This window comes from Linepithema humile, chromosome 3, assembly GCF_040581485.1.
Source record: "Linepithema humile isolate Giens D197 chromosome 3, Lhum_UNIL_v1.0, whole genome shotgun sequence".
Classification (NCBI taxonomy): domain Eukaryota; kingdom Metazoa; phylum Arthropoda; class Insecta; order Hymenoptera; family Formicidae; genus Linepithema; species Linepithema humile.
In genome coordinates this window covers 17,720,653-17,746,549 of record NC_090130.1, presented here as the reverse complement: position 1 = coordinate 17,746,549, position 25,897 = coordinate 17,720,653, and the positions used below count along the sequence as shown (strand labels likewise).

The 25,897-nt window shown below is 36.7% G+C and overlaps 1 protein-coding gene across 1 annotated transcript in view; it reads left to right on the top strand.

The window, feature by feature from the left end:
- Positions 1-4,143: 4,143 nt before the first annotated feature.
- Positions 4,144-25,897, top strand: part of LOC136998797 (glutamate receptor ionotropic, kainate 2-like) — a 55,586-nt gene continuing 33,832 nt past the window's right edge. The window contains exons 1-3 of the mRNA XM_067351995.1: positions 4,144-4,341; positions 16,283-16,387; positions 20,870-21,127. Coding sequence (XP_067208096.1) covers positions 4,153-4,341; positions 16,283-16,387; positions 20,870-21,127 — 552 coding nt within the window. The 5' untranslated portion in view covers positions 4,144-4,152. The remainder of the gene's footprint in view (positions 4,342-16,282; positions 16,388-20,869; positions 21,128-25,897) is intronic.

Genomic DNA, 25,897 nt, shown 5'->3' with positions numbered 1-25,897 from the left:
CAATTGTTTTTTTCTCGTATTTACATTTGTTGCACGTATCTGTTCTTAGTAATGTATTATTAGAGTAAAGTAGATAGATCGGTCGGGGTGGTCCGATCGTTTGGCCGGCACGATCGCCAGATTTAAACGTGCTCGATTATTTCGTTTGGGGCTATATCAAAGCTTTAGTCGAGCATAAACGTGATGGTACTGAAAATGAGGTACGTGATGAAATCATAGCGGCCTTTCAAACCATCACTCCAGATATGGCGCACCGTGCAACACGGCAAATTTCTCGGAGAGTAGAAGTATGTTTGCAAATGCAAGGAAGGCACTTTGAACATACACTTAATTAGAAGTGTGAGAAGAGTGGATTAGGCCTACTGGGGAAACCACTTTAAAAAAAAAACGCGCCAAGCTATCTACCTCAAGGTGGTGTGGAAACGATAGCGTTTCCTTGCACTGTGAAAAAATTCATACCAAATGTACACAACAAATAAATATCATAATAAAGTAAAAGTAACAGAATCGTGTTAATGTAAAAAATTAACGCATAAATACAAAATAACTTAATTACAGTATCCACAATTGTAATTTTTTTCTTTATCGTATCGTACTTTATCGCAAATTCGCGATCTTTTATTATTTTCTTCCCTAAATAAGTTATTTGTCATTATTATACAACATACATATTGTAATCGCGATTGTGCGTAGCGGCATAGACGCGTGACGTTAGGCGCGGTGCGGCGAGACGTGAGCTGAGCGCCGAGCCACGGCGCGTTTCCCCTCTTGCCTTTCCAACGCGCCGCCCGCAGCCAATGTATGATAGACTAGGCCGGGCTAGACCTCGAGCGGCTCGAGCGCTTCTCTCGACGCGCTCTCATTAGTCCAATTGTAAAAATTAATATCTCGTTTATTATTGCGAATATCGTAAAACGGTAAAGGACTTTTATATTTATTTCAATCCCATCTACCTCCCAGTTCCCGGTGGTACACCTTACGCGGGACACCCTGTATATCTATTGATACAGTAAACCAATATAAATTTAAAAAATGCTTATTCCGTCGATTATTTAGTTTTATTATAATTACTTTTTACTATACATAGAAAGCTGTGCGCGCGCGTTGTAAATATTTGACAGCCAAATATGACGTCGATGCGTGAGCACATGCATGTTGCGGGCGACGTTAAAATTTATCGGATCTTTGTCTCACTAAATCTTTCACGCTCTTATGCTATACGCTTCACGTTCTTCTCTATTTTATTCAAGATTCATACATTATTCAAAGGAGAGTTAAAAGTGGTCTCGCGACCCTCATTAAAGTTGACTTTAAATTAATTTTGTATCTTATCCTCCGTCTTCCAGGTGGAATTTTTTAAACATTTTGCGCTCACATATGAATGCGCCGTATTAAATAACCATTTCAGAAAAGCACCGTCTGTTTTAATCCGATATCATTTCTTAATTTGCTCGTACGTGGAATTAAATTACCTTTCTGCTTTGCGCGAAACTTTCATGTCGTTCGCGCTGAAATCTATGATAAACATTTTCCCGATTTATCCCGCAAGATGTGATATTTCTCTTATCGAAAATTTTGCTTTTAATTATGTATGCAGATTTTTCATCTTCGTTTTTCGTGCGCGCATTTGCGCAGCTTATTTGGATTAAATCTTATGTTTGAGCTGTTTTCATGCATATGTATACGCGTATGCATAGCAATTTTTTGCAAACGACTATAAAACTTCAAACAGAATGCATGAATGTAATATGCATATTCTTGCTTCTGTCATTCTAATCTATTCGTAACGCTAACAGTATTAAATATAACAAAGTTGACGGTGGAATTTAAATTAAATAAATGTAAATCGCGAGAAATTTACGCGCTTTCTTTTATATCCTTCCAGTGCGACTTTTCGACGCGATTTAATTAATGCGCGCCAAACGCATTCTCCGTACAGTCATCGCAGTTAATCCAGTCGAAATTCTCATATGCCGCTCGTAAATATCAAATCTGGTCGACGTCCCCTCTAATTAAATCCCTCGCGTTTTCGCGGTATAACGCAGACCCCGTCCCCATTTTCATCTAAAATGGCGAAAAGCTTCATGAAGTGAAGTTACTTTATTGCATTTCAAGAAGCCGATTTGAATTTAAATTTAAATCTAGACAGCGCGCGGCTAGACTCTCGACTCTTCAGGTCTGAATATACGACGGCCGCGCGATAACGCGCTCGCACCTGGAAACATCTTTCCGCCCGCTGTATTTCCGCTCATTTGTCGTAAGGATAATATTTGCCCGGTAGAACGAAAGCTCTCGTCCACGTTCGTTTGTTTCTCTCGTACGCATACAATTATCGGAATTATTCGGAATTTATTTTCCTCGTTCTTGCTCTTCCATATCGGCCGTCGCATAACGCGCATTCCAACGCGATCGATTATTCGTATCCGCGCTGTTTCACGTATTTTATCTATGCACGAGTACAGCGTTTTTTTTTTTTTTTTTTTTTATATAAAGAGCTTTTCCGATAAAAGTGCCGATGCTGTACGGAAAAGGAAAGTTGTTATTGAGATAGAATTGTTGAATAACGAAAATTATTTGCATTAAAATTATTGTGAAAAATTGATTGTGACGAAAAGATGTCTGCGAATAATGGAGCTTATTTTTCATTTCGTGAAACATTTTAGTTTAAATTTTTTTGCGCTTTCTCTATCAATCATACCATCAATGCGTTTAGCATGAATGTGAAAATTGTATATAACATATATTTTAAGTTAATCCTTTTCGGCTCTTTCTGGGATTTTATTTGGTATTATTCATTCTCCGCTCATATTATATCTTTTGTGTAAAGTCTGAATCAGTATAACGTATAAAGGCTTAATTCCGATTCTGGCAACGTATTGCAGCTTTCAACTGCAGCTTTACATATTTGATAGCAGGATTAACAAAAGTACGTAGCGAAACAGCTGTATAGTAATGCAAAGAATCTTCGTGGAAAAAAAATGCGGAAAGTATTCAACCGCTTCGAAAATTCTTGCTTTTCTCCGCTTATGAAATAAATATTTAATAAAGGTGAAAAATATCGATAATTAATACGGAAAATAAAAAAATATAAATATGAAAAAAATAGTTAAAGCGATATTACGCGAACCGAGCTCGTAAGTCGAGAGCGGGCGTAACTTTCTCGCGCACGTCAATCGAACATTCTCACACCTGAGTCTCCGAGGCCTACGATAACGTGCACGTAGTTACGCGTGCAGGTCACACACGTATCTCGTGGGAGTGTTCGGCGTAATAGTCTATTGAAGAGTAATCCATTTAGCCGGTAATCAGCATCGAGAGAGTCATCGACCGCGCGCGGCGCGTCTCTCTCTCCTTCTGCGCGCGTCAGTGCAAGTGCATCCGGCAGACCCGAACATATCCGGAATGCCGCCGTAAATACCAATTAAAGCTGTCCACGCCGCCACGGAGATGCACGGCCTGTGCTATCGCCGGATGCATTCCAGCGCCTCTCGAACTCTTCGGCAAGCGTGACCGTGTCACTTTCATGCAAAATTCATAGATGTTATTTTAGAGTTGGCGCGCTGGCGGAAAAACACCGGACATTTTCACGCGTCTCATTGCAATTTATTCTTCCATATATTTCGCGCACGCAATTTTTTATTTATGCAACTTGCCATTCAAAATCGCGAAACAAAAATTGTGAATAGATTAAAACAATTGCTAAATTATTACACCTATTTCTTCGGTCTTTTAATCAAGTTTATAGCGACGGGGCGCTGAAGAACACACAAAAATTTCCCTAAATCCTCCCAAACCCAGAAGCCGTAAAACTTGATCACCGCGTGTTGCTTTTGCCCGGGAAAAAAAAAAGAAATTTACATCCAGCTCGTAAAACTCCCACGACGAACACGCAAATGCCTTATCATTTCGCGCGCGCGCGACTTTGCCGCCGACCATATCGATGGATCCGGCGCAGGAGCAGCATCCTGCGAGTTAACGAAATGGGCGGGAAAGCTGACGGCCGGAGACGGACAAATATAGAGAAAAAGAAAGGAGATAGAAAGAGAAAAAGAAAGAAAGAGAAGGAGAGGAAATGTGAGAGAAAGCTTGTAAGGAAGGCGAGCGAAAGACGGTAGCTCCTTTTTATGATCCCCGTAGGAGCAGCCATATGTAATGCTGAAGAGCGGAGGGAACTTCAGCGGGGACGCGCGCTACGAGGGCTTCTGCATCGACCTGCTAAAGGAGATAGCGCGCATGGTGGGCTTCACTTACAGGATCGAGCTCGTGCCGGACGGCAAGTATGGCGTTTACGATTACGAGACTGGCGAGTGGAACGGGATAGTGCGCCAATTGATGGACAAGGTGAGTGCATGGGCGCGCGCGTGTGCGCGTATCTGTAGCGCATCTCAGGATTAACGCAGACACGCATGAGACCTATTTGGAACGGGAAAGCTTGCTCTTTTGCTTCTACGAACCGCGCTCACTTCACTGCAAGTGGCGATTGTGTCAAAGTGTCATTATTTGCTTCGGATAATCTACGATTTGCAACAAAATTCGGGATAGAATTTTATTTATGATTTCGTGACTTTATGTTGAACGATTTAGTGTCTTTAAGCGTCTGATTTGTGCGAAAGATTTAATAAACAGCTAAAAATATTAACAATTGCTTATAAAGCAAGCAATTTGAATCGAAGATTTTTTAATCGCCAATTATTATACGTGAATATTCAAACACGCATGATCCAAAAACTCACATGACTATATAAATGTGTATATAATTATAGATAAATTTGCTTAGTGCTAATTACAGATTGCTTGCGGGCGTAATTAAAATGAAATTGAGACAAAATTAAATTAAATTAATTTTAAATATTTTAATGTGAATTTACACTTGTTTGAGGCATTAATTCGCTGTTAATAGAAGTACGCGCGTGCATGAAAGGCTCTATGAATCTGACGCAATCAAGCGCTCCATCTTGTAGTCGCCGGATCGTGAAACTTTCGAAAGGACATCATAACTACATGCATACAGGAGAAGCAGTATATACACAGTCTGCTGTGTTATCCCGAGACTGATGAGATCTCACCGTGGTAATATAGTTTAATACACGATGACGGACGCAACAAAGGATAGTTAAGCGAATTTCAACGGAGACAGGGCGCAAGTATTGGCATTTGTGAAGAGATGCACTTCACGTGGAAATATCGATAATATTACCCGCGCAAGGAAATGACGTTGTCCTGCCAATCCCGGCAAACCTTATCGCTCGAGACTCAGTCGTGGCTGTTTATTTTAAAAATTGCACTCCCCGCCTCTCTCACGGAGTTGATCGAAAGATATATTGGAGTTGTCGTCTGAGAAACGCTCGGAAACTCATTAATCACGCAAATTGATAATCGTGTCTTGACGGCGGCACTCCCCCGGGTACAAGGGATTTGCGAGCCGCGTTATCGGAAACCGTGTCTCGTTTTACCGCCGCGCACCGAATTTGCGTATCGAGAGCGAATCGTGTACTTTGCGCTAAACGTAGGCTTAGGCGCGCTGAATGCCACTTCGCTTTTGCAATTCAAATCGAGGACAGATGCGGATATATGCGTGCGACATTCCCCGCATCCACGTGAGGAAAGCGTGAAACTAGCCCACCTATGGCCGTTTACGTCTACATTTCAAGTAGGCGCCAAATGTGCCGGCGCGCGTGCGATTGATTAAGTGGCGCGCATATGCGCGCAATTCTGTTCCACCGAATTTCAATATCCCGCTGATATTTGTAGCAGATTGCAACAGCGACTGCACGCGGCACCGCCGTGATAACAATGTCTCTCGGCGCGCTCGCGTTGCCGAGCAACATAGTAGCAAAGATACCGCCGGAAGAGAGAGAGAGAGAGAGAGAGAGAGAGAGAGAGAGAGAGAGAGAGAGAGAGAGAGAGAGAGAGAGAGAGAGAGAGAGAGAGAGAGAGAGAGAGAGAGAGAGAGAGAGAGAGAGAGAGAGAGAGAGAGAGAGAGAGAGAGAGAGAGAGGGAGAGAGAGAGAGAGAGAGAGAGAGAGAGAGAGAGAGAGAGAGAGAGAGAGAGAAAGAGAGAGAGAGAGAGAGAGATCACAGGTAACCCTCAGTTGTAGACTTTGTTGCACGAGTAGTGTCCCGTTGTAAATACACGTAAATCATAGTGATTACACAGCAATCTCATGCGCTTAGTCGCAACAGTAAAAATGATAGAATTTCAGCGCTGCGCACGCAAGGTGGACCGAGACAAACTTGCCGTTTATTTTGCGACGGGCTGATTTGTACAAAAAAATACCGAAACGAGTCAATCTCGTTTACGCGGGGAATGTATGACCGTGATAAATCCAACCAAGTGTTGTTTCATTCCCTCGCTTTCATCCCCGCATAAATCTGCCAGTTGCAAAATAAACGGGATGGAAAATTTTCCGCAGCTCACCCCCCCGTGTTTTGCACTTCTCTCATTAAGATTCGTTAATTGGATTCTAACCAAGAAATAGAGGCGCGGTTTGACACGTCGGACAGGGCAAATAGATCTCCGCACTTTACAGATGAAAATTTCTTTCGAACTGAACAGCGCCTGGCGTTTCGCGGCGAAACACGCTTCTTCGCTCGGCGCGTTTAAAAGCGCGTGTTTTGGGAGAGGGGGGGGGGAGAGGCGGACTAAGTAGGATGTAACTAGCCGTGTATATCTAGCGGCGATATCTACATTCCAGAACTACTTTCGCCATAAATCCCGAACTTCGGGATTGGGTTTAGTATCCGGTTGCCGCAGCAGCAGCCCAAAGGCGCACTTTTATCACGATGAATAATGTATAACTCTGTGTGTAACAGAGAAGCTGCGCTCTTGTATAGAAATAATTCCGCGCTTTTCAATGTAATGCGCCGAGGGGCGGTCAGCGCATAATATCATCAGCTTTAACAAACGGACATTAAAGGGTGCGCTTAATATATCGAAATATATGAAACGCTCATTTAATTTAGAGAAACAGGCGTAAGCGCAAGCGGGATTAAAGGATTTGTTGTCATCGCGTTTGCAACAGAGATGGTACAATTATTCGCGTATAGTCCTGGAATAAAAAAAAAAAAAGCGAAATCACGATAATTAATGATCTAATATCTCTCGATCCGGATCTCGCATTAAGCGCGCGCTGATCGCCGATAGCGATGATGAAACGTATAAATGCGCGCGCACACATATGGATCCGGTATGTCCGGAATGATGAGAAATTGCGATACGAGTCCGCGAAATTTCTCATTTTCGCCAGGACCCGCAGACTGGCGGACGTTACAAAGCGGCCGGCGCTATGTTATCCGGACGGTAGTATTAATTTTGTCAGATGATCATTAATAACGGCTCGCCACCGCGTTGTCCGCGAAAATGTGACGGCGGAATCGAGGACGGGAAAAATGATAAAAAAGCGACCGCGCGTAATATGCCTAGAGGTGGGCATCGTATTTTAGCGACTTAAGCGTAGTTAAGCGGATCGCCCGCGCAGCCAAGACCATTCGCAGCTAAGAATGTCAAAGCATTAGTCGGCGCCTCGTCTAATTAGCGGCGCTTTAATTAACATACATATTTCCGAGTCCCCCTGAAACTGAACCGTTATCGTCCCTGTTTATGTTTTCGTATGAATTTGCATTTCTGCAATTTTTCTTCTCTACGACGATATTACGGAGCGAATTATCTTTCTAGATGGAAATATTATTCTATATTAAAATACAACGCTTTCTAATACAACTCTTTTTTTTTTGCACGATCTAATGCAACAAGTTGAAATATTCGTTGACATACAAAATATGTAAAATTGTTACGGGGAATATTAATTTCTCTCGCGCGAATTCTTTTCAAAAGAATGATGTATCGATATTTTGTTTTTATTTGGCAACGTTGATAAATGGAATATCGTTTGTCGGCTACCCGAGTGAAGGTAACAATGCTCAAAAATGAATGAGTGAAATGAAAAAGAGAGCTCGCTCAAAACGTATCGCCGTCGTTATGGAAATTATTAATCGACAAGAGAGATTTTCGACAAAGGTATTAAACAAATAATACATCGCGTGTATAAATATATCGGGTATTTGCGCATTCATAATTCCACGTAAAATTGATATCGTTACTTTTTCCGATATATTATCTCGGTTTAGGTCTATTAGCATTCAGCGCGTTCCCCGCCGACACGTCGATGCGTGAAAACAGCATCGCTCGTACATTCATAAACGATTGACGGCTACGATGCATTGCGACTCCGCAATGGCGCCATGCTGTCATCGCACGAGAGCATGCCGCAACAAATTATTGCGACTGTCATCGGGTTGCACAGGGCGGTGATGTAAATCACTCGCGAATTAGTGACGCCACGACTCCGAAATATCTTTCGCAGGATGAATCGCTGCCGTTTTACGCAACGTCGACCGTTTCAGCTGTTCACTGTACGAGAAACCTATCGATTGAATCTCTCTCGTTCACACTTAATCCGTCGACAATCGTAATTTATAATTATCACTTTTTTGTGTTTAAAAAAAAAAAAAAAAACCAACGTATTTCTGATGAATTTATGGATAAAAATAAGCTTTTTTTTTTATTCGCGAAAAATTATATTTATTGAAACGCAAGATAAATATCTGGAAAAACTGTAGTTGTAAATAAATAAATACAACAGTTTTATTTTTGGATCAACAAATACGCGAACAACAAATCATCACGAGAGAGATACTTGTGTAATACCTCTTTGTATAGTATGCATTGCACGATCGATTGCAGTCTAGTTACGACTTACCATACCCAATAAACACTTATTGGTATAAATATAGTATAATATACATATCAACAGTTTAGAATTGGTATAGGTATAAATGATAAACAATTCTTATACCGTATAATAGTATACGTTTAAAAATTCGTAATATAAACATTTCTTAAACGTTTTCAATTAGTATAGATGTAAGTCATAAACGGTTTTTATACTGCTCAATAATATACGTTAAAAAATTGTAATAAATATACGATTTTAAAACATTTTTTATTAGTATAAGTATATAATAACGATTCTTTTAACATATAATACTATACGTTAAAAAGCGTAATTATTATATATTTTTTTAACATTTCAAATTAATCTAGCTCTACAAATAATAAATATATTTCTTACATTGTATAATGGAATACATAAAAAAATTGCAATAAATATATTTTCTTTAAACGGTTTTAATACTTAATAATTTAATATAATAGATTAAATATAATAATAAACGATTTTTATACGCGCAATACTAATTGTTAAAAAATTCCCTTTATCCCGTTCATTTATTACAATTTTTACTGTATATACAGGGTGTCTGGCAATAATCGCCCCACCGGTCATATACAGCTAGAGGAGGTCAAATCGAGTAGAAAAGTCCTTTACCATTTTTTAATTTTCATAATAAGTACTGAGTAATTAACGAAAAAAGATTAACGAATCCGCGCGAGTAAAGCGCGCGCGGTGAGAAGGACGTCCCACTGCTACGCGATCACTAGGCGCGCGATGAAGCGTTGGGAGGAGCGCTCTACAAATGACAATGGCAACATACGAGCGGCGCGTAACGCTAGATCCTTGTGTCCTAGTGATCGCGTAGCAGTGGGACGTCCTTCTCACCGCGCGCGCTTTACTCGCGCGGATTCGCCGATCTTTTTTCGTTAATTACTCAGTACTTATTATGAAAATTAAAAAATGGTAAAGGACTTTTCTACTCGATTTGACCTCCTCTACCTGTATATGACCGGTGAGGCGATTATTGCCAGACATCCTGTATATAGTAAAAAAAGCAGTTATAATAAAAAACGAGCGAAGACGCGGGAACACGGTTCCGCGTGAATCACGTTCCTATGCGCTTGCGCTGAGTGACTTTTGTTTATGGGTGTGTTTCTTTCTAGCTTTCAATAGTGTCGCATTTGTTTTATCATCACGGACACTTAACTCTCAGTTATACCAGCCGTAATTCGCTCTTGTCTAGTTTATGTGGTCCGTTGAAATAACAATTAAGTCTGCCCAAACTAGTATCAATTGCAATAAATGTAAGTACCCAATAAAGTAATTATTTTATATAAATATACACAATAGAAATGCTATAAATTATAAATCAAGGATCTCTAACCTAGAAATGATACGCGCGTTTCATATATGTTTTATATACGTTTAGGAAATGTTTAAAAATGAACATGTGCCATGAACATGAGCATTGTGGACAGTTGTGTTTTAATAATTATATATTCGCGACTTTGCTTTTTGTCTACGAAGGTTGGAGAACTTTGCTATAAAATATATATTACAATATATAAGCTTATATGTATTGTACTCTTATCTTTTTCATTATACCTAACTTATATTTAACTTGCTTTATCTATATCTCTTAAATTACGTTATAGATTTTAATAAGTATATATTACCTATACAGCATGCATATCCAAAAAATATTTAAAGGACATCCCGAAGATACCAAAAATATCTCTCAAAAATATCTTCAGGATCTCTTCTGAATATTTTTTGAATATATGAGCTGTGTAGATTGTTTTGCTGAATGATGAATATTAATAATATAAAAATATATAAAATAATATCTCGCTATATACTATTATAAAATAATTTTTTCAAGAGATACACTTTACAATTATATTGTAAAAGTAACAAAAGATGTGTTTTAATGTTTCAGATTTCTCCGTTGCTATTTCCCGTACATTATTAATATTTAATTTCTAAATCTATTCTAATAAAATAAATTTTTAATTTATTTTTATTTTTAATTTTCGAAAATAATTGGAACATTTCATATGCCTCTAGAAAAGAAAATCGTTAGTAAACGACATTTGCGTCGTAAAATTGAACGTAAATTAAAAGCAATGCTTACAAGTTGTAATATTTCAAAAAATAGTGACATCTCCACGCAATTAAATCTTAAAGATAAGAAAAAGTTTGTATTTCAAACTGTTGCAAAGATAGATCAAATAAACTGTGAATCCAATTTTATTAATATTGAACTATTATCTGATAATAAAATAAACTATGAAAATACATTAGGTCGTTCTAGTATAAATGAAAACAAATCAAATTCTGATAATAACGTTCACAATAGCGATGTATTTATCGTAAATGAAGATGATATATCTTCGACCAGTATTACTGATTTTAATATGGAAGCACATTCTTCATGTGCAAATACAGTTGTCACAGGATATACACCTGCGCATGATTCAAATAAAAATATTTTTAAATGCAATAATGGAATCAAATATGCAACATTCAATACAAGTAATTTACGCAACTGGGCTCTCAGATATAATATCACACATACCGCACTCGATAAACTTTTGCAAATGTTGAAACAAACATATAATTATTTACCGCTTACTGCTAGATCTCTCTTAAAGACTCCAAAACAGACGAAAATATTTACTTTAAATAATGGTGATATGTGTTATTTTGGCATAGAAATGAAATTAAAACAGAAATTGGAACGTGGTTTAAAAAATGTGTTAGTAGATAATGTTATCGAATTAGATTTTAATATTGACGGTTTACCACTGTTCAAAAGTAGTTCAACTGAAGTTTGGCCTATATTACTACGAAGTGATATGTTAACTGATGATTCGCCATATATGATAGGTTTATTTTGTGGACGTGGAAAACCTGATCCGTTAGAATTATTTTTACATGATTTTATAAAAGAAATAAATTTTTTAATATTAAATAATATTGAATACAAAGATAGTGTATTTAAAATAAAAATAAGATCCTTTATTTGTGACGCACCTGCGAGAGCAATGTTAAAAATGATTATGGGACATACAAGTAAACATGCTTGTGAGAAATGTTGCATAGTAGCAAAAACTGAAGCTCTTAATAAAGGGCATAATAAATTTTCTAAGTTCCATTCAAAAAGAAAATTATATTATCCGGTGAAAAAAGAATATAAAGAAAGAAAAAATAGTGACTTTTCATTAAATCAAATTTCTTCTCTTAACTGTACACATATTAAAGGTATATCTCCTTTACTTAAAATCAAAGATATAGGATTAGTGACACAATTTCCTTTAGATCCTATGCATTTAATATATTTAGGTGTTGTGAAACGGATTATAGTAAATTATTTCATAAAGGAAAAACGAAAATGTAAATTATCAAAAGGAAATTTAGCTCATATGAATTGTTTGATGAAACAATTACAAAAATATGTATCAAATGAATTTGCTAGGAAACCTCGTAGTTTTATGGAAATCAAAAGATGGAAGGCTTTAGAATTTCGGAATTTCATAATATATCTTTTCCCTATTGTAATGTATAATAATTTAGACAGCAAAAGATACAATCATTTTCTCTTGCTACATATAGCTATAACAATATTATGTAGCAAAACATTAATTGCTTCATATTTACATATTGCTAAGCAAGGTATATTTCAATTTGTTCAACAGTCAGCAACAATATATGGTCCATGCTTTGTAGTATATAATGTACACTCTTTACTTCATATTTGCAAAGATGTCGAAATGTATGGCCCGTTAGAAAGTTTTAGTTGTTTTCCATATGAAAATTATTTAGGTAAGATAAAAAGATTAGTTCGTGGTACCAGACTTCCACTTCAACAAATAGCAAATCGAATTACAGAACTAGATTCTTCATCGTTAAATTGTTCTATTCAAACAAAGTATATTCCAAAACAAATTATTCATGAATCACAAAACAATAATTCATTAAAATATTCTATTTTAATAACTCCACGTTTCAAACTTTCTGTAAAAAGACCAAATAACATTATTTCAGTTTATAATAAAATTGTTGAAATTAAACACATTATTTGTATAGAAGGGCGTTATAAGTGTATTGGAACACCTTTTAGATACATGCATGATTTATACAACACTCTTATTTCATCTTCCAGATTAGGAATATTTTTTGTTCATGGTTATGATTTATCAATTACATTTTTTGTAGAAGAAATAAATTATAAATGTTTACTTTTTCCATTTAAGAAAGGATATGCTGCATTTCCAATTAAGCACCAACAAGGAAATAAATAATCTAATAAAATTTTACAGGTGTATATATATATATATATATATATATATATATATATATATAACTATAAAATCTTATATATACATATATTAGTTTTATAATAGATATAGTTTCTTAAACACATAATATAGAAATGTATATAAACTAAAATATTTTAATTATTTTAATTGCGTGGAGAATGTCTTTTAAATATTATTAAAAATATTAATCATTTAAAATAAAATAAAAAGAAAAAACACTTGATATTAATAAAATTGATATTATACATTGAGACATTTTTATAAATATATATTAATTTTTTGAACATATTTCTTTAATGTATTACGAAAGATATAGAAAAGAAGACAAAGGGGTACAAATTTTACTGGCTGCCATGAGTGTCTACGCAGTAGTGCAATTTTTAAATAAAACTCAAAAAGAATGTGCGGTCGTCCCTCTTATCTGGTTAACAGATAATAATTCAATTTGTTACTGGCCAAACACCAAATCTGACATTAAATTTAAAGCATTAGTAAAATCTAATGCAGTCTACCAATCGTCATGGAAAAAATTTGATATTAATGCTGTTCTACATACTGAAGGTATATATGAAACACGTATTCTTAAAACTAGTAAACTTACTATATATAACATAAATATGTAAATATCTATACTTTAAATTTCATTTATTTGAATGTTTAGATGATTATGATGCGGCTGAACAGTTTATGAATAATTATATTGAACAAGTCACTTCATCATCAGATAATTCAAAAAATAAAAAAGAAATAATTAAACGATATAATTTAATTGACTCTAAATGTGATGAATTAGAAAACAGCGATTCAAATACTGCTGCATCAACAAAACGTAAGAAGAAACATGATCCGAAAATGTCTATAAAACGAAAGAGAATAGTTAAAAGTCCGACTCTATCTTCAAATACAGAAGATTCTACAGAAGATTCAAAAGATTTTTCAACAAGTGATGAAGATTTAAATGAAAATAACAATTTGGCTAATGAAAAGACAAAGGAAATAAGAAAGTATACTTTTATGAAGAAAGACAAGAATAATATAGATTTTTTACTGCAAAAAAGAATTAGTAGTTCGCTTCAAAATAAATTAGAACATACAACAAGTGTGCAATCCTCATTACAACAAATACCTGCTGCCCCTGTTATTAAATCTATTCAATCTATCAATGAAATAGTTATACAATCACCTGCAAGACTTGGACGACAAAATGTTGAAAAAACTTTTTCTAGTATGGAAACAGATAAAACAGATCAGGAGCGTCAATCTATTACTGGGACATCTAATTCTCATTCTATTACCAAGATTCCTCGCGTAAAGGATTTTGTACCATTGTCAGAGGTTGAATTTCAGCGCGTTGTTCTATCATACTTACAAAGCATTGAAATTACGTATGAGCAAGTTCTGTCAAAAATTGATGCACTTCGGCGAAAAATGAATTCAACAGAAATGACAACATTGACAAAACCTGAAGGGTTACCTGAACTTCCTCTTTCAACTATGGAACAATTTGAAGAAATGGAAAAATTATTAGAAGTTGAAGAAAACTTCAATTATTATGTTAGTTTAAACAAATATATTAGCAATTTTTAAAATGCATATTAACTTTTCTTGTATAATCACATATATATTTTATATTAAAAATTATAAAGTATATATATATATATATTTATTTCTTCTTTTCATTACAGCGTACAAGACTAGCGTCAATCGGTGGTGAAAATCAACGTTGTTGTGTGATGAGCATGTTACGATTTCTATTAACGAACAAATTAGCAACGCACTTTAATTGGGCTGGACGGAAAAAGATTGCTTTTAAAAAAAAAAGACTTATGAGCGTTATTTACGGTATATATATAATTATTATTAATTTTCTCAACAAAAGTTTCTTATCCAATTAAATAAAAAATATGTAAATATATTTATCATTTTCTTAGCAAGTGCCAAACTAGCCTTCAATGAGATAAGTGGGCCATATACGAGAGATAAGATTATTGAAAGCGCTGTAAAGGACTGGTTGAAGTTAGCAAATAATCGGTTAAGTTATTCTATTACTAAGAAAAATATTTAATTATTTTCATGATCTCTTATGTATTTTTCATATTTTATTTAATAGAAAATTAATCATCATTTTTTAATCTATTTAATAAGAAAATCAACCTACTTTTTATAATTTATATTAAAACTGTATGTGAATTTCTTATTTTCATAGTATTCTTATAATAAATCTTCTTATAACAAATTATGTACTTTATTAATGTAATTTTTAAATTTTATTAGCCTACACATACACGCACGCACGCATGTGTGTGTGTGTAAAATGTTAACCTTACGTTTATAAATACGTTTATAAATACATATATAAAATGGGATTAGTTAGGGACATGTCCACCAATTATACACGTTTAATTTATACGTTTCTTATACTGTATAGCATGTTTATATAAATTCGTTTATAAATACGTTAAAAATACGTTTCATAAATATGTTTATAAATCTATTTATATATACGTAGATAAAATGGGATGGATTGCGGACATGTCCACCGATTATATAGATTTATTTCATACGTTTCTTACACCGTATAGTACGTATAGTTCTATGGATTATTATACGTATCTTATATCAATTCGTGTTTATTGGGTAGATATGTAAGAATAAACATTACATGCTGCGATGGAAATTGGCGTTCGCGAGTACGAGAAACGCGCCGGCATAAATCGCGTTTCGCCGACGTCGCGCGATAAAATTGTCGCGCACGTTTACGTACAAGCTCTCTTACGAAAGAATATGCAACGTATCGCGGCGCGCGTATGTAGAGCGCGCGAGTACGCGCGAGGAAAAGACAAGAGAATTCCCTATCGGGTGCATTTCCAGCCGGAGATATCCGCGCGCTCGCTGTGTGTGCAGTGCAAGCCGGGAATAAATCTATCCGGACTGCGCCACCGCGTAGCAAGTGCTACGCCTCGCAGAAGCTGAAAAAGCAGCTGGATATCGCGACGGAAGTGCGTATATGCACGCTGAGGTCTTCCCGTCAGGCGGCATCGTCGAATCGGGCACGGCGTTTTCGCTCGACTGCGTCAGCTATTTCCGCGCCGCGCGCGTCTAACTAATCTCGAGCACCTGCTGAACCGACAAGGTGGACAAATCAGACGCAGCTCGATTCAGCAGAATTAGAGCAGTCTTCTCAACATATTTTTCTTATTAATATTTATCTCTTTTTTTTTATTTGCAGAAGGCTGATCTCGCCGTCGGTTCGATGACGATCAACTACGCGCGCGAAAGTGTCATCGACTTCACGAAGCCGTTCATGAATTTGGGCATCTCCATCCTCTTCAAGGTAAGTGAAGATTCGCATCTCGTCCGTGCCGCTCGGCGGTACCGCACGTTAAACGCCCGAAATTTATCTTGTTACAAGATAGCAATTATCTGCGCGTCCGACTCAGCCCCGGAGCGTCGCGCGTTTAAACGAGCTATCCTGCATAAGCCACCCTTAATCCTCTCCTCCCCTGTGTTTGAAATGGCGTCACTCAGATAACTCATATTTTTATTTCATCCCGGTGCATTGTTGTCGGCGGAGATCTTGATTCTTTCACTCGTCCAGCTTTGTTAGTTTTTTCGTTTCGCGTATTTTTCTATGCTGCGCATCTGTTATTCTTATTTGCTTTTTTGCGCCGTCGTACATTCCTCTCTGTTGTTGTTGAGCTATTTTTATTTGGCAGTCGGCGCTCGCGCTCAAGAATCACCGCAATTTCGATAAAAGTTTCGCAACATACAATAAAAATTTCTGTCGATATCTCTCTTGTCTTGATATTTTTTTTTTTTTTTTAACTCACGTCTATTATTACGAAGCGAAATAGCAGATAATGACGGGCATAATATCGTACGTATACGGTTGATTTTTTTCTTATCACGGTTTACCTTTTGCTTTATAACAGGCTTACTGGCGAGGGATAATTTTGTCTAACAAGTGTAGATAATGCCATCAGTAATGGAGAGCCGCTATCCATATGACTGTAATTCCGCGTCTGACTTTGGTACCGGCTGACCATAACTAGCTCTTATCTACTTACTCGTGAAACAACCATTGCTTGATAACGTTCATGTCCACATAATACCTTCGTATTTTACTGAAATAGCCAATTAGTAGTTGAATGTAAATACCGAACGTGTATAAAAGGCCGTAGTAGTTACTAACTATACGTAACAGTAGTTAGAGACTAGCATGGTCAGACGCAACTCCCTCACATATCGGACTTTAATATGAGATTCGTATACATTCTAAATGAAAACTAAACGATCTATATATACATGTATTTTATTTACAGCTTTACAATATATAAATCACCATTATCCAAGCAATTTGGAATTATTTATTTATAAAAATAATTAATTGCAATATTTATTATTAATGCAAAGATTTTAAATAAAAGGTATTTTATATGAATAAATTAAAATTATTATGAAATAATTTTAGAAAAATTACAGTAAAATAATATAATTTAATCATTTTAATAAAATTATTTCACAAATAATTTTAATTAAATACAATATATGTACGTATATCGTTATTATTTTTCTAAATCGTTTACTCTTATGCTTTTGCAAATTGTCGATACAATGATAAAAAAATATTATCCGGTGCTTTCGGCAAATTCTCGTTAACTCGTTTCGGTTATAAGATAGCGCTATGATGGTAATATCCCGGCGCCTGACGTTGCACTCGCGCGCATCAACGTGCACACGTGTGTTCACGCTTATAACGGCGTAGCACGTGTCGTGTGATCGGCGTAGGTGAGACAGGCAGACTAATTAGAGCCGCTCGCAAGTGATGGCGCGTAGATGATTTAATAATCAGAATATGTATCATCGATCGGCTTATGCGCCAAATTAGCGAACCGATTAATTCGATATTTGTTCGACGAGCTGTTTCCTCATCACCCGCTTTCTCCCTCTTGTTTCTCTTCTCTTCCCTTCTTTCATCTGCCCCTTCCCTATATCTATTCTGACTCTGCCTCTTCCCCACCTTATCGCTCGTGAAGCTTTAATTATTCTCGCAGTGTCTCGAGAGTTTCTGCCGACTCGCGGATGCCATCCGCGATCGATCCGTGCGACAGTACGGGAATCTCCCCGAAGTTTCGACTCGCGACTAAATAATTCGAAATGCTGGATCCACGGAGTTAACTTCTCTCGGGCAGCTGCACTTTATGCCGTAACGAGCGACGGTGGGATTCGCTTACTCCGAAGTTAATAATAGTATCGCCCGAGTAGTGCGCACCGCACCCGCGGCGGAGGGAAGCCGGAACGATATCTGTCGGAGAAGTTAATTTCTCGAGCTTTTGTAATAAAATTTTCGCGACGAGATCGCCCCGCTCCATTGGGCCGGGATCGCTTCCGCTTCCGTTCATCTCTAATTTCTCGGCTTCCCGCAGAAAACCCGGACATTCGGACCGATGAAATTTACGGGACGGCCGTTCCGGATCTTCGCTTTCGTTAAATTTTTTTTTTTTTTTTTTTTTTTTTTTTTTCTTTCTTTCTTTATCGTCCAGTTCTATTCGAGCATGCTTCAGAGAATAAAGGTACAATTTTCTTCGGTGATATATGTGTCATTGTTGCTATCAAGCTAAGCATTATTAAGCATTATAATAGAGACGACGCAATTCATCTATGAAAAGCCGATAAAATTAATCATTCTCTTTTTACAATAATTGATAATCCAATAAATTTTGTTGCTGTCAGACTGCTGTGGTAATACCGAAGTTAAAGTATCAGCACTATTAAACGCCATTTATCATTAAGTAATAGAGGCAACGTATATTATCCATCGAAAAATCGATAAATTTAATCATTCTTCCTTTGCAATAATTAATAATCCGGTGGAGACTTTAATTGATAGATTGCTCTTAAATTATAATACATCATTTTTACTTATTCGTTGATACAAGCGGTCTCTTGAATATAAGCTATGCAAAAAAATTCGCTATGCACGAATTTTTATTCACTAATTAAAATCTGAATTTGATTATGTGCACATAAAAATGCCTCAAAACATTATGCAATATTAAGATAATTAACAAATTAAGGAATTGATTAAATTTAAAAATCTGAAATTTTTTTTTTAATTTAAATTTAATTAAAATCTATTTGAATAGATAGTTGCAAATAAAAACTGCAGTTTTAACATCTTTTTTGCTATACATTTTCTTTTGCTGTCTGTAAGATGTACGGGTTTAAAAATTTAATCGGTTCTTTTATTTTTCAAGGATTATTTATTCAATCTAAAACGTGCGTATTGTCATAATCTTCTGTGACATTGTATTAGCTTTATCGCAGTCAATACATAGGTAATTGTAACAATGATAATAGATACAAAGCCAATTGCACATATTGCCTATCCAAACATCCTCGGCGACGCTAATGCTCGAACTTGGAACGAAATCGTTCATCTCAGCTCGGCTGCTTAATGAAGATAATTAAGCGAATCACTGTTATGCAGTCAAGCGGCAGTGACGTGGTAATCTCCCATTGCGAATGGCTGCGGAATTAATTGTAGACTGCGTATTACACTTGATAGAGTCCTTATAAGATTCTTGCTCAAATCCCATTGAATCTGATTCATGATATTTAATAAATTCAATTGTATAGTATAAACAAAAAAACCGACAAATTAATATCATCCGAACAATTGTTATCAGACGTCGATTATTTATCGAAACATTTATCGTCGCGTTAATGCGGAATTGCTGCGGAATACTCGTCGCACAATTACATTTGCAACAAAACGGCGAGGCGTGAAAAACCCGATAAGTGGACCTCTCATAAATTGATTAAAACGATGAAAGCTTTTTCGCCGCGCTGATGATGATAGCTCGCCTTCCAATGCAGACCGAAGACTCGTTTTCGCTCTAGAGGGATTTTCCTCCGAAGAGGGAGAAGGCGCACAGTCTCTTTTCGCTGATTGCACCAATCGACGTTGGCCGGCACGAGCGCGCTTTCTAATTAATGTAAGACGATCATTTAATTGCAATTAATGTTGCAGCCGGTAACCGTTTTTACTCGCAAAGCGTCCTTTAATCATCCCGCCACTTTCATTCATTGCAATTCCACATGATTGCCGTGCTTGCTCTACCTATTATACCTGAATAAATACGTGATAAACCAATTCGGTAATTCGTCAGAATTAATTTTTCGCGCACGTGCATTTTGCAAATTCCACTAAATTCTCTATCTCTCTTTGTCGTTGTCAATGCCAGCAACGGTGCTTACAGCTCAGTTTTTTTCTCTTCGGAATCGACATCTGCTCTCAAGAGTGAGTTTTAAATTTTGCATTAGCTAATGTCGTCCACACAAAACCTGTCGGTGGCACATTGTCGAACTACATGCATTGTATTTTTTGTTACTTGCGTTTTTTACATTGCGTTAAACATATTTAATTGCGAAAATTTCAGCGAAAGTACAATTGAGAAAATAATAATTGCAATTTACTTTACTTGCAATCAATGCAAGTAAAGTAAATTCTGTGATTATTATTTTAAAGACGGTAATTGATTTTATTATTGTCATGCGCTGGATGCTAATTGAGATAGTTAATTAACAACTCAATTACTCATACAAAATTTCTTTGATCGTCATTAGTACACGTGAATAATATATGTATATGTATCTTACTAATTCAATTAAACCATAATAATAAATTACTTTATGCATATAATAATAAAATAAAATTATTCAAAGAAGTATAAACATTTCCAACGATAAGTTTTATGATTTTCTCATTTAGATATTAATTTTCCAATGAAAAGTATAATCAAATTTTTCGCAGGTACCAATCAGTCATCAGGCGCGACTCTTCTCTTTCATGAATCCATTGGCAATCGAGATCTGGCTGTACGTGCTGGCGGCGTACGTCTTGGTGTCAGTGACGATGTTCGTCGTGGCACGATTCAGCCCCTACGAGTGGAACAATCCGCATCCATGCCACGCCGAACCTGAAGTCGTCGAGAACCAGTTTTCCTTATCGAACAGTTTCTGGTTCACCATCGGAACTCTCATGCAGCAGGGCAGCGATTTAAATCCCAAGGTATGTTTTTTTATTCGATAACTTTACGCTTGAATACATACTTGTATTCATTAGTAACATAACACACATACGAGGTAAAGTACAAAATTGTGGTTTCCTTTTAGCATCCCAAATAAATGAAAGTAATAAAATCATTATATTATATTGATAAACGCAGCAATTAATTTCATCGACAAGCTTATCTATTCCGCTTTTATCTACATGTAATAATATACGCAATAATTCTAGTAATAACTCTCATAATAGTGCACTCGTATAATGTAAAGTACATTGTCACGTTTCATGCTAATGAATGAAACAATCACAATCACAAAATGATAATGCTGCTTGATTTCAATTTTCGTGACATTGTGAATATTTCCGACGATAATTATTTAGTAATTTTTTGGCCTAAACTATTATCATCCTAATACCGATGCTATTACGCATATTGCCTCTACTCGGAGCGATTATCTACTTGACATCTTCAGAATCTTCCGCTTTGCAATCTTCTTAGCGAAGAACACGGACGTTTCTATCAGAGAAATTTCTAGTTTTCATTTGCAGACTTCAGCTTTTGAATTAGTTTTCAAACATTCAGAATTCCATTCACCGAAGTGAAACACGATAATTCCTGAAACGGCTGGAATATATAGAAAATACGTGAGAAAGTAGCGGATCTCCAACGTGATGGGAAATTAACGTTAATGTAGTTTTGAAATGTTATTACGAGCTGCATCTCAATCGCAAATTTTTACTATTATATGATATTTCAAAAAAATTGGGACAAAGGTAATAAATTAATTCAGCAGCATCTATTATATAACTTCGAAAATTTCGATTGGAAAGTGTTCGATCAATGAGTTTTCGATTGTGATTCTATTCGTGTTTGTAAAGGCAGGCGTATTAACAGAAAGAATCTTGTATTCGTTCTAAACAATATATTTTACTTGAAAGTCGTTACAAGAAGAATGGTCTCAAGCCGAGACAATTAAAGAAGACAAAAACGGTAGTAGCGTGACTATATATTATTAACCGAAAGTGTGTGTGAAGCGAAAAACACGCCCCACTTCGTAGTAAAAAGTAACTTATTATAGAGAGCGCTGCTCGCGCTTTGACCGGCAATATAAACGCAGGAATAAACATCTTCAATCCTCCCGCTTTCCTGCGTTCAATTTCAGCATGTTGATGCATTTCATGTGGGAAATTTTGTTTAAACCCTTCGTCATCATGTCAGTTGGATTTTCGTTTGATGGAATATATGCGACTTTTACTAATCCATTTTCCACGTTTTCCCTGGCGATGTGATACGATATATCAATATGTTTTGTTCTGCTCTTTTCTATCCTATTCCTTGAATAATCTATAGCTGCTCTGTTGTCGCAGTATAAATTTATTGTTCCGCCTGAAAAGTAGTCAGTTAGTGTTAATTCTTTAATGAACATTTCGCACCATAGTCCTTCCTTTACAGCATTTGCCATGGCGATGTACTCCGCCTCCATGGTAGATGTAGCTAAACTTCTTTGCTTGGACGAGCGCCAATTTATCATATTTTTTCCTATACATACAATTAAGCCTGAAAAGGAATGCCTATGATCTATATCTCCAGCCCAGTCTGCATCACAGTACATGTTTAGGTTGATCTTTCCACCGTGTTTGTACGTTATGCCGTAGTCCTTGGTACCCGCTAGGTATCTAAGTATATGCTTTGCCTCATTCCAGTGCACTTCTCCCGGATTTACGTTATATTGCGACAGCTTCGTTGTTGCAAACAGAATGTCCGGTCTAGAGTTTAAAGCTAGGTACATTAATGACCCTATTAATTCTCTATATGGCATTCGAGCCATTTCTTCTACTTCTTTCGCTGTTATTGGTCCGTCCTTTGATGTCAGCACAACGCCAGGCTCCAGAGGTGTTTTAGCTGTTCGACACTCCGTCATATTGAATCTTTTTAAAAGTTGTTCTATGTATGTTTTTTGTGACAACTTTATTTCTCCTTTTGAGTTTCTTTGTATTTTTACGCCCAAAACGTGCTTCATTTCGCCAAGGTCTTTTACTTCATAGACTTTTGAGATCTCATTTGTAATTTGAGTGATCGAATCAGGATCTCGCGCAAATATAAACATGTCGTCTACATATACAATTATCACTGTCCATTCTTCTCTTAGATAAGTACAGTTTGACGATTTTAATCTTTTGAAACCTTGCTTCAATAGAAAATTGTCCAGTTCTCTATTCCAATTTCTTCCGGATTGTTTTAGCCCATAAATAGGTCGCAATAGTCTTACGATTTTCGCTGATTCATCATTATACGTTGGCGGTAAACGCATATAAATTTCTTCGTCCAGTCGGCCATACAAATAAGCGCATTTTACGTCAACATGTCGGGTATGCCATTTGAATTCCGCCGTTAATGCTAATAGAAACCTTAATACTGAAAAACTCGATACGGGGCAATATGTTTCCTCATAGTCGATCCCCCTTTTTTGTGAATATCCTTGAGCGACCAGTCTAGCTTTGTATCTCGCGACTTTTCCTTCGGAGTCTCTTTTTATTTTGTATACTCATTTGCTACCCACAGCGGTTTTTCCTTTTGGTAGTTCAGTTATATGCCACGTGTTTCTGTTTTCTAGGCTGTCCAATTCTTCTCGCATAGCGTTTTTCCATTCGCTTGCTTGCGGTGAACCTATCGCTTCAGATAAGTTCTTCGGCTCTAATATTTCTACCAGATTTGCTTCGACTGTACTGTCGTTATCATCGGACTCAAAATCACTATGTGGTCCCGTGTTGATGTCTTTTGGTTTGCCCTTGCGTCCATACGGATTTCTAATAATTTTTCTTGGTCTGCCTCTTTTCTTAATTTCCTCTGAGTTCTGTGCCCCCGCTGTCTTCTTGTCTGTATTGCCTTGTATTGTGCTTACATTATCTTCTTGCAATGTTTCTGCCAGCGCATCTGATCGTTTTTCTGGAAATTCCATCGTTTTTGACTCTCGGTTAGTATCGTGAATTTCATCTTCTGAACTGCTCTCGTCATATCTCCAGTTTTGAATGCTCTCCTTGTAAATCCATTCATATCCGACCTTATCTTCTGCAAATTTTGCGTGCTTAGTCGTAATGACATCTTGTATTTCTGGACACCATAGTCTATAGCCTTTCGTGCGACTGCTATAACCGACGAAGATACATTTAGCTGCCCTTTTATCCAGTTTGTTTCTTCCTTGTCTGGGCAAACGCGCGTACGCCAAACAACCATAAGCTCTTAAATGCCGTACACTCGGTACGTGTCCCGTCCATATGGCTAATGGCACTTCGTTATCTATTCCACTGTGGCAGACTCTATTTTTGATGTACGCGGCTGTTGTGATCGCTTCTGCCCAAAACTTTTGCGGTAGGGAGGCTGATGCAAGCATTGATCTTGTCATGTCCAATATTGTTCTGTTGATTCTCTCCGCGATGCCGTTCATTTGTGGCGTTTCCACGTTTGACGTCTCATGTTTTATTCCTAATTCTCTGAAATAGTTTTCCAATTCTTTATTGCAAAATTCCAGACCGTTATCGGTTCTGAATCTTTTTATTTTTCTGCTTTGTTGTCTTTCAACTCTTGATATGTAATTTTTTATGTGCGTTTTTGCTTCGTCTTTTGTTTTCATACACCTGACAATTGTTTTTCGTGAGAAGTCGTCAGTGAATGTAATAAAATATCTACTGCCTCCAAATGAATTAACCGGCATTGGTCCACATACATCGGAGTGAATCAATTCACACACCTGTCTTGATTGTCGTTCCTTTAGTTTCTTGCATGGAAGTTTTGTTGCTTTTCCGACACGGCATGCGTCGCAAGAAAAATCGGCATTTTTGGCATTGTTTAGACCTCTCACTTTATTCGACTCCGCCATGCTTATGATAGTGCGATGACTTGTGTGACAAAAACGTTGGTGCCATAATTCATCCATACCTACATTTAGGGCGTGCGATTCTACTGAATTATAGCTTTTTGCATCTACTTCTGCCTTGATTACGTATAGATCATTTTTTCTGTATGCTTCGCAGATGGCTTTTCCGGTGATGACATTCTTGATTTTTGCTTTTCCCCTTTCGAACACGAGGATTTTGTTCTTCTTTTCAATTTGTGAGACGGACAATAGATTTTTGCGAATATCTGGAACATAGTACACATTATGTAATTTTACGTTATTTTCCTTACTTTGAACCAAAGTTTTCAAAAATATGTTTCCTATGCCCTTTGCTTTTAAATTTGCTCCGCTCTGTCTTTTGGGGTCGGCTGCCGTGTTCACCGTTTCCGAATCCAGCTCGCGAAAATCCGTGAACCACTCCTTTCTTCGGCAGACATGATGCGTACTCCCGCTGTCCAGTAGCCATACGTCGTCTATTTCCAAATTGTTTATTGACAGTAGAAATGCATCGTAATCTCTTTTTGATTTTTGCTCTTGTTTTCTTCGCCCTCTATCGAATTTCGAACGGCAATCCTTAGCAAAGTGTCCACTCTTTTTACATTTAAAGCATATAACAGTTTTATTCTTGTTATCAGTACGCGACTTATTTTTCTTATCTTCTGATCCTCCGTCAACGTGAAGGGCTTCTTTGGATAATTCGCCTTCGGCAACTTCTCTTGCTGCTCTTCTATTGTATTCAGCTAAGAGTACTCTTTTTATTTCAGCAGAGGTAAACTTATCATCCGGCAGGTTTGCCAATGTCATATTTAGATTTTCGTAGCTATCTGGAAGACCTGACAATAGAGTGTATGCTAGATCCTCGTCACTTACCTCCGCC